Source organism: Ovis canadensis, chromosome 4, assembly GCF_042477335.2.
Source record: "Ovis canadensis isolate MfBH-ARS-UI-01 breed Bighorn chromosome 4, ARS-UI_OviCan_v2, whole genome shotgun sequence".
NCBI lineage: Eukaryota > Metazoa > Chordata > Mammalia > Artiodactyla > Bovidae > Ovis > Ovis canadensis.
In genome coordinates this window covers 62174129-62186765 of record NC_091248.1, presented here as the reverse complement: position 1 = coordinate 62186765, position 12637 = coordinate 62174129, and the positions used below count along the sequence as shown (strand labels likewise).

The 12637-nt window shown below is 37.7% G+C and overlaps 1 protein-coding gene across 1 annotated transcript in view; it reads left to right on the top strand.

Moving 5' to 3' along the window:
• Positions 1-12120, top strand: part of NAMPT (nicotinamide phosphoribosyltransferase) — a 41185-nt gene extending 29065 nt beyond the window's left edge. The window contains exons 9-11 of the mRNA XM_069587890.1: positions 1260-1400; positions 7021-7155; positions 11285-12120. Coding sequence (XP_069443991.1) covers positions 1260-1400; positions 7021-7155; positions 11285-11395 — 387 coding nt within the window. The 3' untranslated portion in view covers positions 11396-12120. The remainder of the gene's footprint in view (positions 1-1259; positions 1401-7020; positions 7156-11284) is intronic.
• Positions 12121-12637: the final 517 nt, after the last annotated feature.

Genomic DNA, 12637 nt, shown 5'->3' with positions numbered 1-12637 from the left:
AGGAGACATGGGTTCAAGCCCTGGATCAGGAAGATCCCCTGGAGAAGGAAATGGCAACCTACTCCACTATTCTTGCCTGGTAAATCCCATGGACAGAGAAACCTGTTGGGCTACTTACTGTTCATGGGGGTTGCAAACGTCAGGTATGACTTAGTGAATAAACAACAGCAACTATTCCTCATTTAGATAAGAGGTCAGTTGAGACTCTTGGTATTGGGAAGTATATGACAAATCTGTATGAATAATTTACATAAACCTATTAAACTTGATTTTTATTTTCTGCTCACTTCTGAAAGATGTTTAAATTTAAAAACCCCATACTTTATAATTACTTCCTTTTGACTAGTATGAAATTAAAAGAATGGTTATTAAACTTTATCTGCTACCTTCTACCATAAAAGTGATTGAGTATGTTACATAAGAAGACAGACACTAGTTAACTAAGTCCTGCCTGGGAAAAAGAAATGCAAATGAGATTGATAATAAAGTAATAAATTAATGTAAATTTTAAATTATGTGTCCCTTGAAAGAAATAGTCTAGTTGTTAGAAGTCTGTGTTTATATAGGTCTCTCTTTCTGGCTTTTTAGATAATCATTTCCCCCAAAAATGATCCAGTGATAAATCTTAACTCCCAATCAGTTCATAGTTTTGTTTATGGCACTAGAGTACCAGCCAGGGTCAGACGACTGCCAGTGCCTCAACTCTTAAATTAGAGGGAGTATTTTACACTTTTTAAAAAATCACTAATCTCTGATGATTTTAAGCGCCCCCATTACATGACTTGCACTGTGACATGTGACAACAAATTTATTAATGATGAGTAGAGTCACAGAATCTACTAATTTGGGGCAAATATCTGGGCCTCATGCTTGTGCTACTGGCATCTGGGCAGTAAATTGAAGAGGTAGATGAGAGTTTATTCAAGTAACCTTGTGTATTGATAGCCATTTTTTTCTACCTCTCATTCCCTTTATTCCCCCAACCTAAACCACAATCACTGATAACAGTACAAATTCAGGAACTTTGAATGAAATCCCCTCCTTCTACACTTATTCCTTGGGCTTCCCTTTTTGAGGTGGGTGGGTCTTTTAAAAGAAAAAAAGTGGGATGTAACTTCATGTAGGCTTTATTCGTAGCTCTTTATTTACTGTCTTATAGACAGCTTTAGATGGTTTATTCATCAGTACAGCCCATGGAAAAATAACTTCTTTCTACTTCCAAATTACCTGACTTTTTAAATTTTTCTTCTTTAATCTAGATTGTGGAAGGCATGAAGCAAAAAAAATGGAGTATTGAAAATGTTTCCTTCGGTTCTGGTGGAGCCTTGCTACAGAAGTTAACAAGAGATCTCTTGAATTGTTCCTTCAAATGTAGTTATGTTGTAACCAATGGCCTTGGGGTATGTCCTTAAACTTCTACTCTTGTGTAGTTACCATCTTCTTTATGTGTAGGCCTAGAATATACCTAGAATACATATGTTGAATGCAATAGTCAAAGGATAATATGGTCCTAAACTATTACTGTATTGTACCCCTGACAATACTCAGAAATGGGAAAAGTAAGAGATAGCAGGTGATAACTTGACTTCAGAAACAAAGAAAGACTTAGAAAAAAGAGGAAAAGTTAGAGATAATTTAAGAGAGATGATGCAGGTCAATTAATTTCTTCTCCTTCAGTATATACCTTTGAATCAAGAAGTTGAGCAAATTTGAGTGAGAATGTCAGCTCACCTGGGCTTCCCAGGTGGCGCTAGTGGTAAAGAACCTGCCTGCCAATACAGAAGATACAAGAGACTCGGGTAAGGAGGGCATGGCAACCCACTCCAGGATTCTTGCCTAGAGAATCCCTGTGGACAGAGGAGCCTGGCAGACTACAGTCCATGGGGTCACAAAGAGTCGGACACGACTGAAGCGGCTTAGCACGCACATACAATCACGTCAGCTAGCCATCATGCATTAAAGATAAGCAAATATGTAAACACTGTCAATGTTTTAGGAAGGTGAACTGTGAGGTTCGAGTTGTGACGCTAGAATTATTTCCTGGTAGTCTTAGAAGGGGAAACCCAAGCTGCAGTCAGCTGAACAACCAACTCCGTAGTAGCTCTTCACACGCACTTAGGAGTCTGTGTCAAAGGGTGTGTGTTCAGTTCTGTCGCTAAGTCGTGTCTGACTCTTTGCGACCCCATGAACTTCAGTATACCAGGCCTCCCTGTCCATCACCAACTCCCGGAGCTTACTCAAACTCATGTCCCATCAAGTCGGTGATGCCATCTCATCCTCTGTCATCCCCTTCTCTCCCACCTTCAATCTTTCCCAGCATCAAGGTCTTTTCAAATGAGTCAGTTCTTCACATCAGGGTGGCCAAAGTTTTGGAGTTTCAGCTTCAACATCAGTCCTTCCAATGAATATTCAGGACTGATTTCCTCTAGGATGGACTGGTTAGGTCTCCGTGCTGTCCAAGGGACTCTCAAGAGTCTTCTCCAACACCACAGTTCAAAAGCATCAGTTTATCGGTGTTCAGCTTTCTTTACACTTCAACTCTCACATCCATACATGACTACTGGAAAAACCATAGCTTTGACAAGGCAGACCTTTGTGGACAAAGTAATATCTCTGCTTTTTAATATCCTGTCTAGATTTGTCATAACTTTTCTTCCAGGGAGCAAGTGTCTTAATTTCATGGCTATAGTCACCATCTGCAGTGATTTTGGAGCCCAAAAAAATAGTCTCCTACTCTTTCCATTGTTTGCCCATCTATTTCCCATGAACTGATGGGACAAGATGCTATGATCTTCGTTTTCTGAATGTTGAGCTTTAAGCCAACTTTTTCACTCTCCTCTTTCACTTTCATCAAGAGGCTTTTTAGTTCTTCACTTTCTGCCATAAGGGTGGTATCATCTGCATATCTGAGGTTATTAATATTTCTCCCAGCAGTCTTGATTCCAGTTTGTGCTTCATCCAGTCCAGCATTTCTCATGATTTACTCTGCGTATAAGTTAAATAAGCAGCCTGACAGTATGCAGCCTTGACGTACTCCTTTCCCAATTTGGAACCAGTCTGTTGTTCCATGTCCAGTTCTAACTGTTGCTTCTTGACCTGCATACAGGTTTCTCAGGAGGCAGGGAAAGTGGTCTGGTATTCCCATCTCTTGAAGAATTTTCCACAGTTTGTTGTGATCCACACAACAGCTTTGACGTACTCAATAAAGCAGATGTTTTTCTGGAACTCTCGCGCTATTTCGATGATGTGTGTCAGTTCAGTTCTGTCACTCAGTCGTGTCCGACTCTTGGCGACCTTATGAATCGCAGCATGCCAGGCCTCCCTGTCCGTCACCAACTCCCAGAGTTCACTCAGACTCACGTCCACCGAGTCAGTGATGCCATCAAGCCATCTCATCCTCTGTCGTTCCCTTCTCCTCCTGCCCCTAATCCCTCCCAGCATCAGAGTCTTTTCCAATGAGTCAACTCTTTGCATGAGGTGGCCAAAGTACTGGAGTTTCAGCTTTAGCATCATTCCTTCCAAAGAAATCCCAGGGCTGATCTCCTTCAGAATAGACTGGTTGGATCTCCTAGCAGTCCAGGGGACTCTCAAGAGTCGTCTCCAACACCACAGTTCAAAAGCATCAATTCTTCGGCTCTCAGCCTTCTTCACAATCCAACTCTCACATCCATACATGACCACAGGAAAAACCAGAGCCTTGACGAGACGGACCTTAGTCGGCAAAGTAATGTCTCTGCTTTTGAATATGCTATCTAGATTGGTCATAACTTTTCTTCCAAGGAGTAAGCGTCTTTTAATTTCATGGCTACAATCACCATCTGCAGTGATTTTGGAGCCCCCCAAAATAAAGTCTGACACTGTTTCTACTGTTTCCCCATCTATTTCCCATGAAGTGATGGGACCGAATGCCATGATCTTCGTTTTCTGAATGTTGAGCTTTAGGCCAACTTTTTCATTCTCCACTTTCACTTTCATGAAGAAGCTTTTTAGTTCCTCTTCACTTTCTGCCCATAAGGGTGGTGTCATCTGCATATCTGAGGTTATTGATATTTCTCCCGGTAATCTTGATTCCAACTTGTGTTTCTTCCAGTCCAGCGTTTCTCATGATGTACTCTGCATAGAAGTTAAATAAGCAGGGTGACCATATACAGCCTTGACGTGCTCCTTTTCCTATTTGGAACCAGTCTGTTGTTTATGTCCAGTTCTAACTGTTGCTTCCTGACCTGCGTACAGATTTCTCGAGAGGCAGGTCAGGTGGTCTGGTATTCCTATCTCTTTCAGAATTTTCCACAGTTTATTGTGATCCACACAGTCAAAGGCTTTGGCATAGTCAATAAAGCAGAAATAGACGTTTTTCTGGAACTCTCTTGCTTTTTCCATGATCCAGCAGATGTTGGCAATTTGATCTCTGGTTCCTCTGCCTTTTCTAAAACCAGCTTGAACATCAGGAAGTTCACGGTTCACGTATTGCTGAAGCCTGGCTTGGAGAATTTTGAGCATTACTTCACTAGCATGTGAGATGAGTGCAATTGTGCGGTAGTTTGAGCATTCTTTGGCATTGGCTTTCTTTGGAATTGGAATGAAAACTGACCTTTTCCAGTCCTGTGGCCACTGCTGGGTTTTCCAAATATGCTGGCATATTGAGTGAAGCACTTTCACAGCATCATCTTTCAGGATTTGAAATAGCTCCACTGGAATTCCATCACCTCCGCTAGTTTTGTTCGTAGTGATGCTTTCCAAGGCCCACTTGACTTCACATTCCAGGATGTCTGGCTCTAGGTGAGTGATCACACCATCATGATTATCTGGGTCGTGAAGATCTTTTGTACAGTTCTTCTGTGTATTCTTGCCACCTCTTCTTAATATCTTCTGCTTCTGTTAGGTCTAGACCATTTCTGTCCTTTACCAGGCCCATCTTTGCATGAAATGTTCCCTTGGTATCTCTGATTTTCTTGAAGAGATCTCTAGTCTTTCCCATTCTGTTGTTTTCCTCTATTTCTTTGCATTGATCACTGAAGAAGGCTTTCTTATCTCTTCTTGCTATTCTCTGGAACTCTGCATTCAGAGGCTTATATCTTTCCTTTTCTCCTTTGCTTTTTGCTTCTCTTCTTTTCACAGCTATTTGTAAGGCCTCCCCAGACAGCCATTTTGCTCTTTTGCATTTCTTTTCCATGGGGATGGTCTTGATCCCTGTCTCCTGTACAGTGTCACGAACCTCATTCCATAGTTTATCAGGCACTCTATCCATCAGATCTAGGCCCTTAAATCTACTTCTCACTTCCACTGTATAGTCATAAGGGATTTGATTTAGGTCATACCTGAAAGGTCTAGTGGCTTCCCTACTTTCTTCAATTTAAGTCTGAATTTGGTAATAAGGAGTTCATGATCTGAGCCATAGTCAGCTCCTGGTCTTGTTTTTGTTGACTGTATAGAGCTTCTCCACCTTTGGCTGCAAAGAATATAATCAGTCTGATTTCGGTGTTGACCATCTGGTGATGTCCATGTGTAGAGTGTTCTCTTGCGTTGTTGGAAGAGGGTGTTTGCTATGACCAGTGCATTTTCTTGGGAAAACTCTATTAGTCTTTGCCCTGCTTCATTTCGCATTCCATGGCCTAATTTGCCTGTTACTCCAGGTGTTTCTTGACTTCCTACTTTTGCATTCCAGTCCCCTGTAATGAAAAGGACATCGTTTTGGGGTGTTAGTTCAAAAAGGTCTTGTAGGTCTTCATAAAACCGTTCAACTTCAGCTTCTTCAGTGTTACTGGCTGGGGCATAGACTGGCTGGGGCATAGACTTGGATTACTGTGATATTGAATGGTTTGCCTTGGAGACGAACAGAAATCATTCTGTCGTTTTTGAGATTGCATCCAAGTACTGCATTTCAGACTCTTTTGTTGACCATGATGGCTACTCCATTTCTTCTGAGGGATTCCTGCCCGCAGTAGATGATATAATGGTCATCTGAGTTAAATTCACCCGTTCCAGTCCATTTTAGTTCCCTGATTCCTAGAATGTCGATGTTCACTCTTGCTATCTCTTGTTTGACCACCTCCAGTTTGCCTTGATTCATGGACCTGACATTCCAGGTTCTTATGCAATATTGCTCTTCACACATCGTACCTTGCTTGTATCACCAGTCACATCCACAGCTAGGTATTGTTTTTGCTTTGGCTTCATCCCTTCATTCTTTCTGGAGTTATTTCTCCACTGATCTCCAGTAGCATATTAGGCACTTACTGATCTGGGGAGTTCCTCTTTCAGTGTCCTATCATTTTGCCTTTACATACTGTTCATGGGGTTCTCAAGGCAAGAATACTGAAGTGGCTTGCCATTCCCTTCTCCAGTGGATGATACGTGTAGGGGATCCTAAAGACACTTGGGTTGGTTTCCCTACCTTAGTTTACCTCCATCATTCTTTGGCGAGGTCTAGATTTCCTCCTTCTGCTCCTCCAGTTGCCTTCTACCTTTCTGATCCTAAAACACTGTGCTCTAGGTCTCTAGGTTCTCAAGGTTGTCTTTGCTTCTCATGGTAACAAGATATCACTAATAGAATAAAAAGTAATAAAAGGGAAAAAGTTATGAAGTGGGCAAGCCTTTACTGTAGTAGAATCCTAGTACCCTTGCCACAGGTTATAGAGTTGACATGGATTTATTTTTCAGTAACATGCATGTGCTCTACTTAGATCAGTTTAAGGGTGATGCATAATAGAGAAGGGCATACTTTTAGGGTCACATTGTTGACCTCAAGACTTACCTCAGATGGAGTTATTAGTATTCTGCACTAGTATGAAAGGATTTCAAAGATTTGGATTTGATTCATACCTTTTTCCTGACAGAGGACTCTCCCCTCCACAACAGGCTAGAGTTATATCTCTAAGAGCTAGATGTAGATTGGTTTAGTTATACCTGCAAAGTACCTTAAAATTTATATAAATTTTATATATACTTTTTTTAATGTGAGTTGAGTGAACATTTCTGATGATTAATCATCTATTTTTCTAACTTTAATTTGGATTCCAGATTAACGTCTTCAAGGATCCAGTTGCTGATCCCAACAAAAGGTCCAAAAAGGGCCGATTATCTTTACATAGGACACCAGCAGGAAATTTTGTTACACTTGAGGAAGGAAAAGGAGACCTTGAAGAATATGGTCATGTATGTATTATGCAGATTGGGGTTTGTTTTGTTTTTTAAACAGTAATAAGTTCACTTTTCAAATTAAGAAAGGCTTTTGTGTTTAAAATTATTTTCAGAAAAGTCTTTTCTTGGAGGACAAGAGTGTTATTATAAAATGTTTACAATTGCTGACCTAGCCTACCAAAATAAGATGAAAAATAAGAAATGGCTAGATTTAAATATGAGACCTTTACATTGGGTGATATATTTTATAAGGAGAAAAAAATGGTGTTCCATATAGTTACCAGAAGAGAGTGACTGAGCTTCAGTAAGTGTGTGTATTTGATCTTACTCCTATTGCCAATTAGCAGTGCATCAATTCTGAACAGGAATAGTTAGGAATACTTAAAGGATGCTGGTCTTAGACTATTCATAGCTGTCTATGTTACAGTAAAACCGTGGTAATTTTAGTAGATGAAAGAAGGGCTTTCCAAATTCCAAGATGTTGTTAAAGATGATTCCATTTTTTCAAAACAATAGAATCCAGTTCAGATGGTTTTCTTTAGTTTAATTCTCACTGCAACATCTATGGGCTAAAAAGGCAAATTATGTCATCTTAATAGTGTAAGATATAAAAACAGCCTTGCTTCAGATTATAACTAATAAATGAACCAAGTTTTCTGATTTAAGTCAACCAAGCTAGAAATATTTATAGTATGCTTAAAGTAGTCTGTATGTTCATTGACATAGAAAATTACACTTATATTCAACTTCTAGTTTTTATTAATAAGGCACTGGATTAAACAAGAAAATACTCCTTTTTAGAAGGGAGTTACTCATAATTGATAAAATTATAAACAATTTATTTTTATTGATTATATAATAAAATTGATTCTATTTTTTTAACTTTTGATTCTTTACACTACATATATTCTGCTTATGTCACTTTTATTATATTCTTTTAAGATTTTAAGCCATAATCATCACAGTAAGATTTTTCTGTTATCTTTAATGAGAAATATGTACAAGTTCTAAAACTTTTAGAATTAGATTTGTTTATATATAGCCTGTTATGCAGCCTTCATTTAACTCTTCTACTACTGAAACTTTGTTGTATTAGTTTACCTCAGATGGACAAAAGTTACTTTAGACATGGTCATAACTGTGACTAAAACAAGACATTGGTTTTAAGAGTGTGTGGATTATACTCTAGAATATTTGAGTCAGTAAGCCATTTATGATCATCTAGACATTTTGATTTAACAGGAACCACCCTTCCTCAATAGATTATATTTAAATTTTCATAGTTAAATTCATAAAGAAAAGGCCACAGCAAGAGCAGTGTGATTGGAAGCAACACACAGAAGACCATGAACTCAACTCCTCTTATGGGCATGCCAAAATTATAATTATTTACAGAACAAATATTGATGAGAAAGAGCAGAATCTACCAGGAAAAGATCTACAACTAAGAAGGAACTATGACAAGACAGGAGGGGCAGAATCACCATGTAGTCAAGACCCATATCCACAAGTGGGCAACCCATAGGAGAATAATTACAGAGGTTCTTCCAAAGAAACAAGGGGTCTGAACCCCACCTCAGCCTTCCCAACCTGGGGAGCCTTGCATTCCAGAGAGCCCCAAAAGAATCAAATACAAAGAAGACCACGCCAAGACACACAGTAATTAAAATGGCAATAATTAAAGAGAATATTAAAAGCAGCAAGGGAGAAGGAACAACTTACACACCCGGGAACTCTCATAAGGCTGTGATCTGACTTTTCAGCAGAAATTCTGCTGGTGAGAGGGATGGCACAGTATATTTAAAGTGATGACCGAGTAAAACCTACAGCCAAGAATATTCTACCTGAAAAGACTTTCATTTAGATTTGATGAAGAGATCAAAAGATGAGCTGAAGTTCAGTATCACCAAACCAGCTTTACAAGAAATGTTAATAGGAGTAATCTAAGCAGGGGAGAAAAATGCTCTAACTAGAAACATAATAATTACAAAAGGAAAAACCTTGTCAGTAGAGGCAAATGTATAGTAAAGGTAGCAAATCAGGCGTCTACTAAGGAAGTTTAAAAGACAGTAAAACCATCTACATCTGCAATAAGCAGTTCAGTGATACACAAAATGAGATGTAAAATATGTCAAAAGCAGTAATGAACCTAAATGGAAAACATGATTTCATGAAACTCCTAGAAAAGAACACTCCCCAATGTAAATCATAGAAATGTTTTCTTAGATCAGTCTCCCAAGGCAAAATCAATAAAAGCAAAAATAAACAAGTGGAATCTAATCAAAAGCTTTTGTACAGCAAAGGAAACCTACCAGAACAAAAAGACAACCTACAGAATGGGAAAGTATTTGCAAATATGACCGATAAGGGGTTAATGTCCAAAATACCCAAGAACCTCATGTAACTTAATATCAAAAAACAATCCAGTCAAAAAATGGGCAGAAGAACTGAATAGAGATTTTTTTCCAAAGAAGTCATATAGATGGCTAACAGCTATGTGAAAAGATGCTCAACATCGCTGACTGTTAGAAAAATGCACACCAGAACCACAAAAAGGTATCACCTCACACCTGTCAGAATAACAGCTGTCTTCCAAAAGTCTACAAATAACAACTGTTGGGAAGAATTTGGAGAAAAGAGAACCCTCATACACTGTTGGTGGGAATGTTAACAGGTACAGCCACTATGGAGATTCCTCCAGAAACTAAAAATAGAAGTATGATATGATTTAGCAATTGCATTTCTGGGTATATATCCAAAGAAAATGAAAGCACTGATTTGAAATGTGTGCATGAAATAATAAACCCATACATGAAATAATAGCACCATTATTTACAGTAATCCAAGATATGGAAGCAACCTAAGTGTCCATCAACAAATGAATGGGTAAAGAAAATGTGGTGCATGCAACACATGGTGAAATATTACTCAGCTGTTAAAAGTGAAATTTTGTCACTTGAAACAACATCAGTGGACCTGGAGGGTATTATGCCATGTGAAATAAGTCAGAGAAAGACAGATACTGAATGTTATTACTTGTAAAAGGAATCTAAAAAATAAATGAATATAATGAAACAGAAGTAGTGTCACAGATACAGACAACAAATCAGTGTTTACCAGTGGGGAGAGGGAAGCAGGGAGGGGTAAGGTAGGGGAATAGGAGGTACAAACTTCTTTGTGTAAAATAAGTAAGGTACAAAGACATACTGTACAGCACAGGGAATATAGCCAATATTTTATAATAATTTTAAGTGGTTTATAATCTAAATCATTACATTGTACACCTGAAACTAATATTGTAAATCAACTATATTTCAATGAAAAAGGATAAAAAGGAAACAGCATAGTGACAGAAATATTAGATAATGTTATATGCTCACCTTCAGATGAAATGAAAAACTTTGGCACAATAGATTACTTCTATGGATTTTTCAAGAAAAACTAGAGGCAGATAATTCCTTACTAAAACAGGAATGCTTTGCCAGACTCAAAAGGGAATTTAGTCCTAATTCTCTTAATTTGTCTTTGCTATTTTTGTATGGATCAAATGGATTACATGTGTCAGTGACTTCTGGAATATACATAGTCTTTAAAATCAGTGACTGTGTATTAGTCAAGAAATCAGTATCTATTAATGTTTCTGTTTGGGTTTGGTTTCTTATTTTTAGGGTTGACTTTTGTTTGTTTAAGGCAAAAGCTTATGATTAGTAAGCTTAGTAAATTCCAGGTTGATACGTTTAATCGGTGTCGAGTCTCTTGGCTAGGAACAGAGATGGTCTGGCAGGCTTTCCTTGCTGATCTGTCCGTCAGGATTATTAGCGACAGCCATAGTGCTTCTGGGCAACCAAAGCAGTAAGCATCTACTAGATTTGTTTTGCCTTTAAGGAAAACTGTTTTAAGAATGTAATACTTGAATCATTCCTTTTCAGAAAGTTAAACATGTCTACATTCCATTTTAGATCCAGGTCTTGCCTCCTCTGCCTGCTCCATCAGCATCCTTTCTATATAAAATCATTTCATAATGTGAACATTATCAGCATCTCTGTATTTGACTATTGAGTCTAATTCATCTAAGCATCACTGAAAATTTTTGTTTGATAGCCTAATATAACCATTAAATTTCAATATTGTTATATTTGTACAGGATCTTCTTCACACTGTCTTCAAGAATGGGAAGGTGACAAAAAGCTATTCTTTCGATGAAGTGAGAAAAAATGCACAGCTGAATATCGAACTGGAAGCAGCACCTCATTAGGCTTTGTTTTATGACTGGGTGTGTGTGTGTGTGCGCCTGCGTATGCGTGTGTGTGTGTTTACGTGCATGCACACACGTGTACCCCTGTGTGTGTGAGTATGTAATACATAATGTTTATTGTACAGATGTGTGGGGGTTCTTTGTGTTTTATGATACATTACAGCCAAATTATTTGTTGGTTTATGGACATACTGCCCTTTTCATTTTTTCTTTTTTCCAGTGTTTAGGTGATCTCAAATTAGGAAATGCTCTTAACCATGTAAAAGATAATTGCTAAAGTAAGCTTTTTAGGGCCCTTTGCCAATAGATAGTAATTCAATCTGGTATTGATCTTTTCACAAACAACCAAGAAACTTTTATATATAACTGAAGATCACATAAAAACAGATTTGCATAAAATTATCATGATTGCTTTATGTTTATATTTAACTTGTATTTTTGTACAAACAGATTGTGTAAGATATATTTAAAGTTTCAGTGATTTAACAGTCTTTCCAACTTTTCATGATTTTTATGAGCACAGACTTTCAAGAAAATACTTGAAAATACATTGCCTTTTGTCCATTAATCAGCAAATAAAACATGGCCTTAACAAAGTTGTTTGTGTTATTGTACAATTTGAAATTATGTCAGGACATACCCAACAGGATTACTAAACCTCACTGCCCCTTGTAAACTATGTATTAATCATTCTACATTAAAGAAAATAATGGTTCTTACTGGAATGTCTAGGCACTGTACAGTGATTATACAAGTTGGTCATTGTATTGTACCAGTGAAATGCCAAATTGACAGGCCTGTACTGCAGTTTTATATGTCAGATATTGCCTGTGGCTCTGCACCTCAAGATTTTAAGGAGATTTTTAGAGAGAATTTCTGCTTACACTATAGAATATATACATAAATGTAAAATATTGACAAATACGGAAGTAATTATTTTAAAGTAATTACACTTCTGAATTTATTTTTCCTATTCTATAGTTGCTATGACTGAAATGAATTCGTGGAATGGGTAGTGAGTGTACTTATTTTAGATGTTTTGATTGTTATATTTTTCATTAAGTTTTTCAAAAATTAAATTGGATATTCGATTTTATGGACATCACTTACTAATTTTAAACTGAATCCCTCAATAAATAATGCTCAAGCAAGTACTTACTTAAATGAAGATAAATTATCCCAAATGAAAAATAAAATGACATGAGTTTGAAAAGAAGAATCTGATCCCACAATGGTAATTTG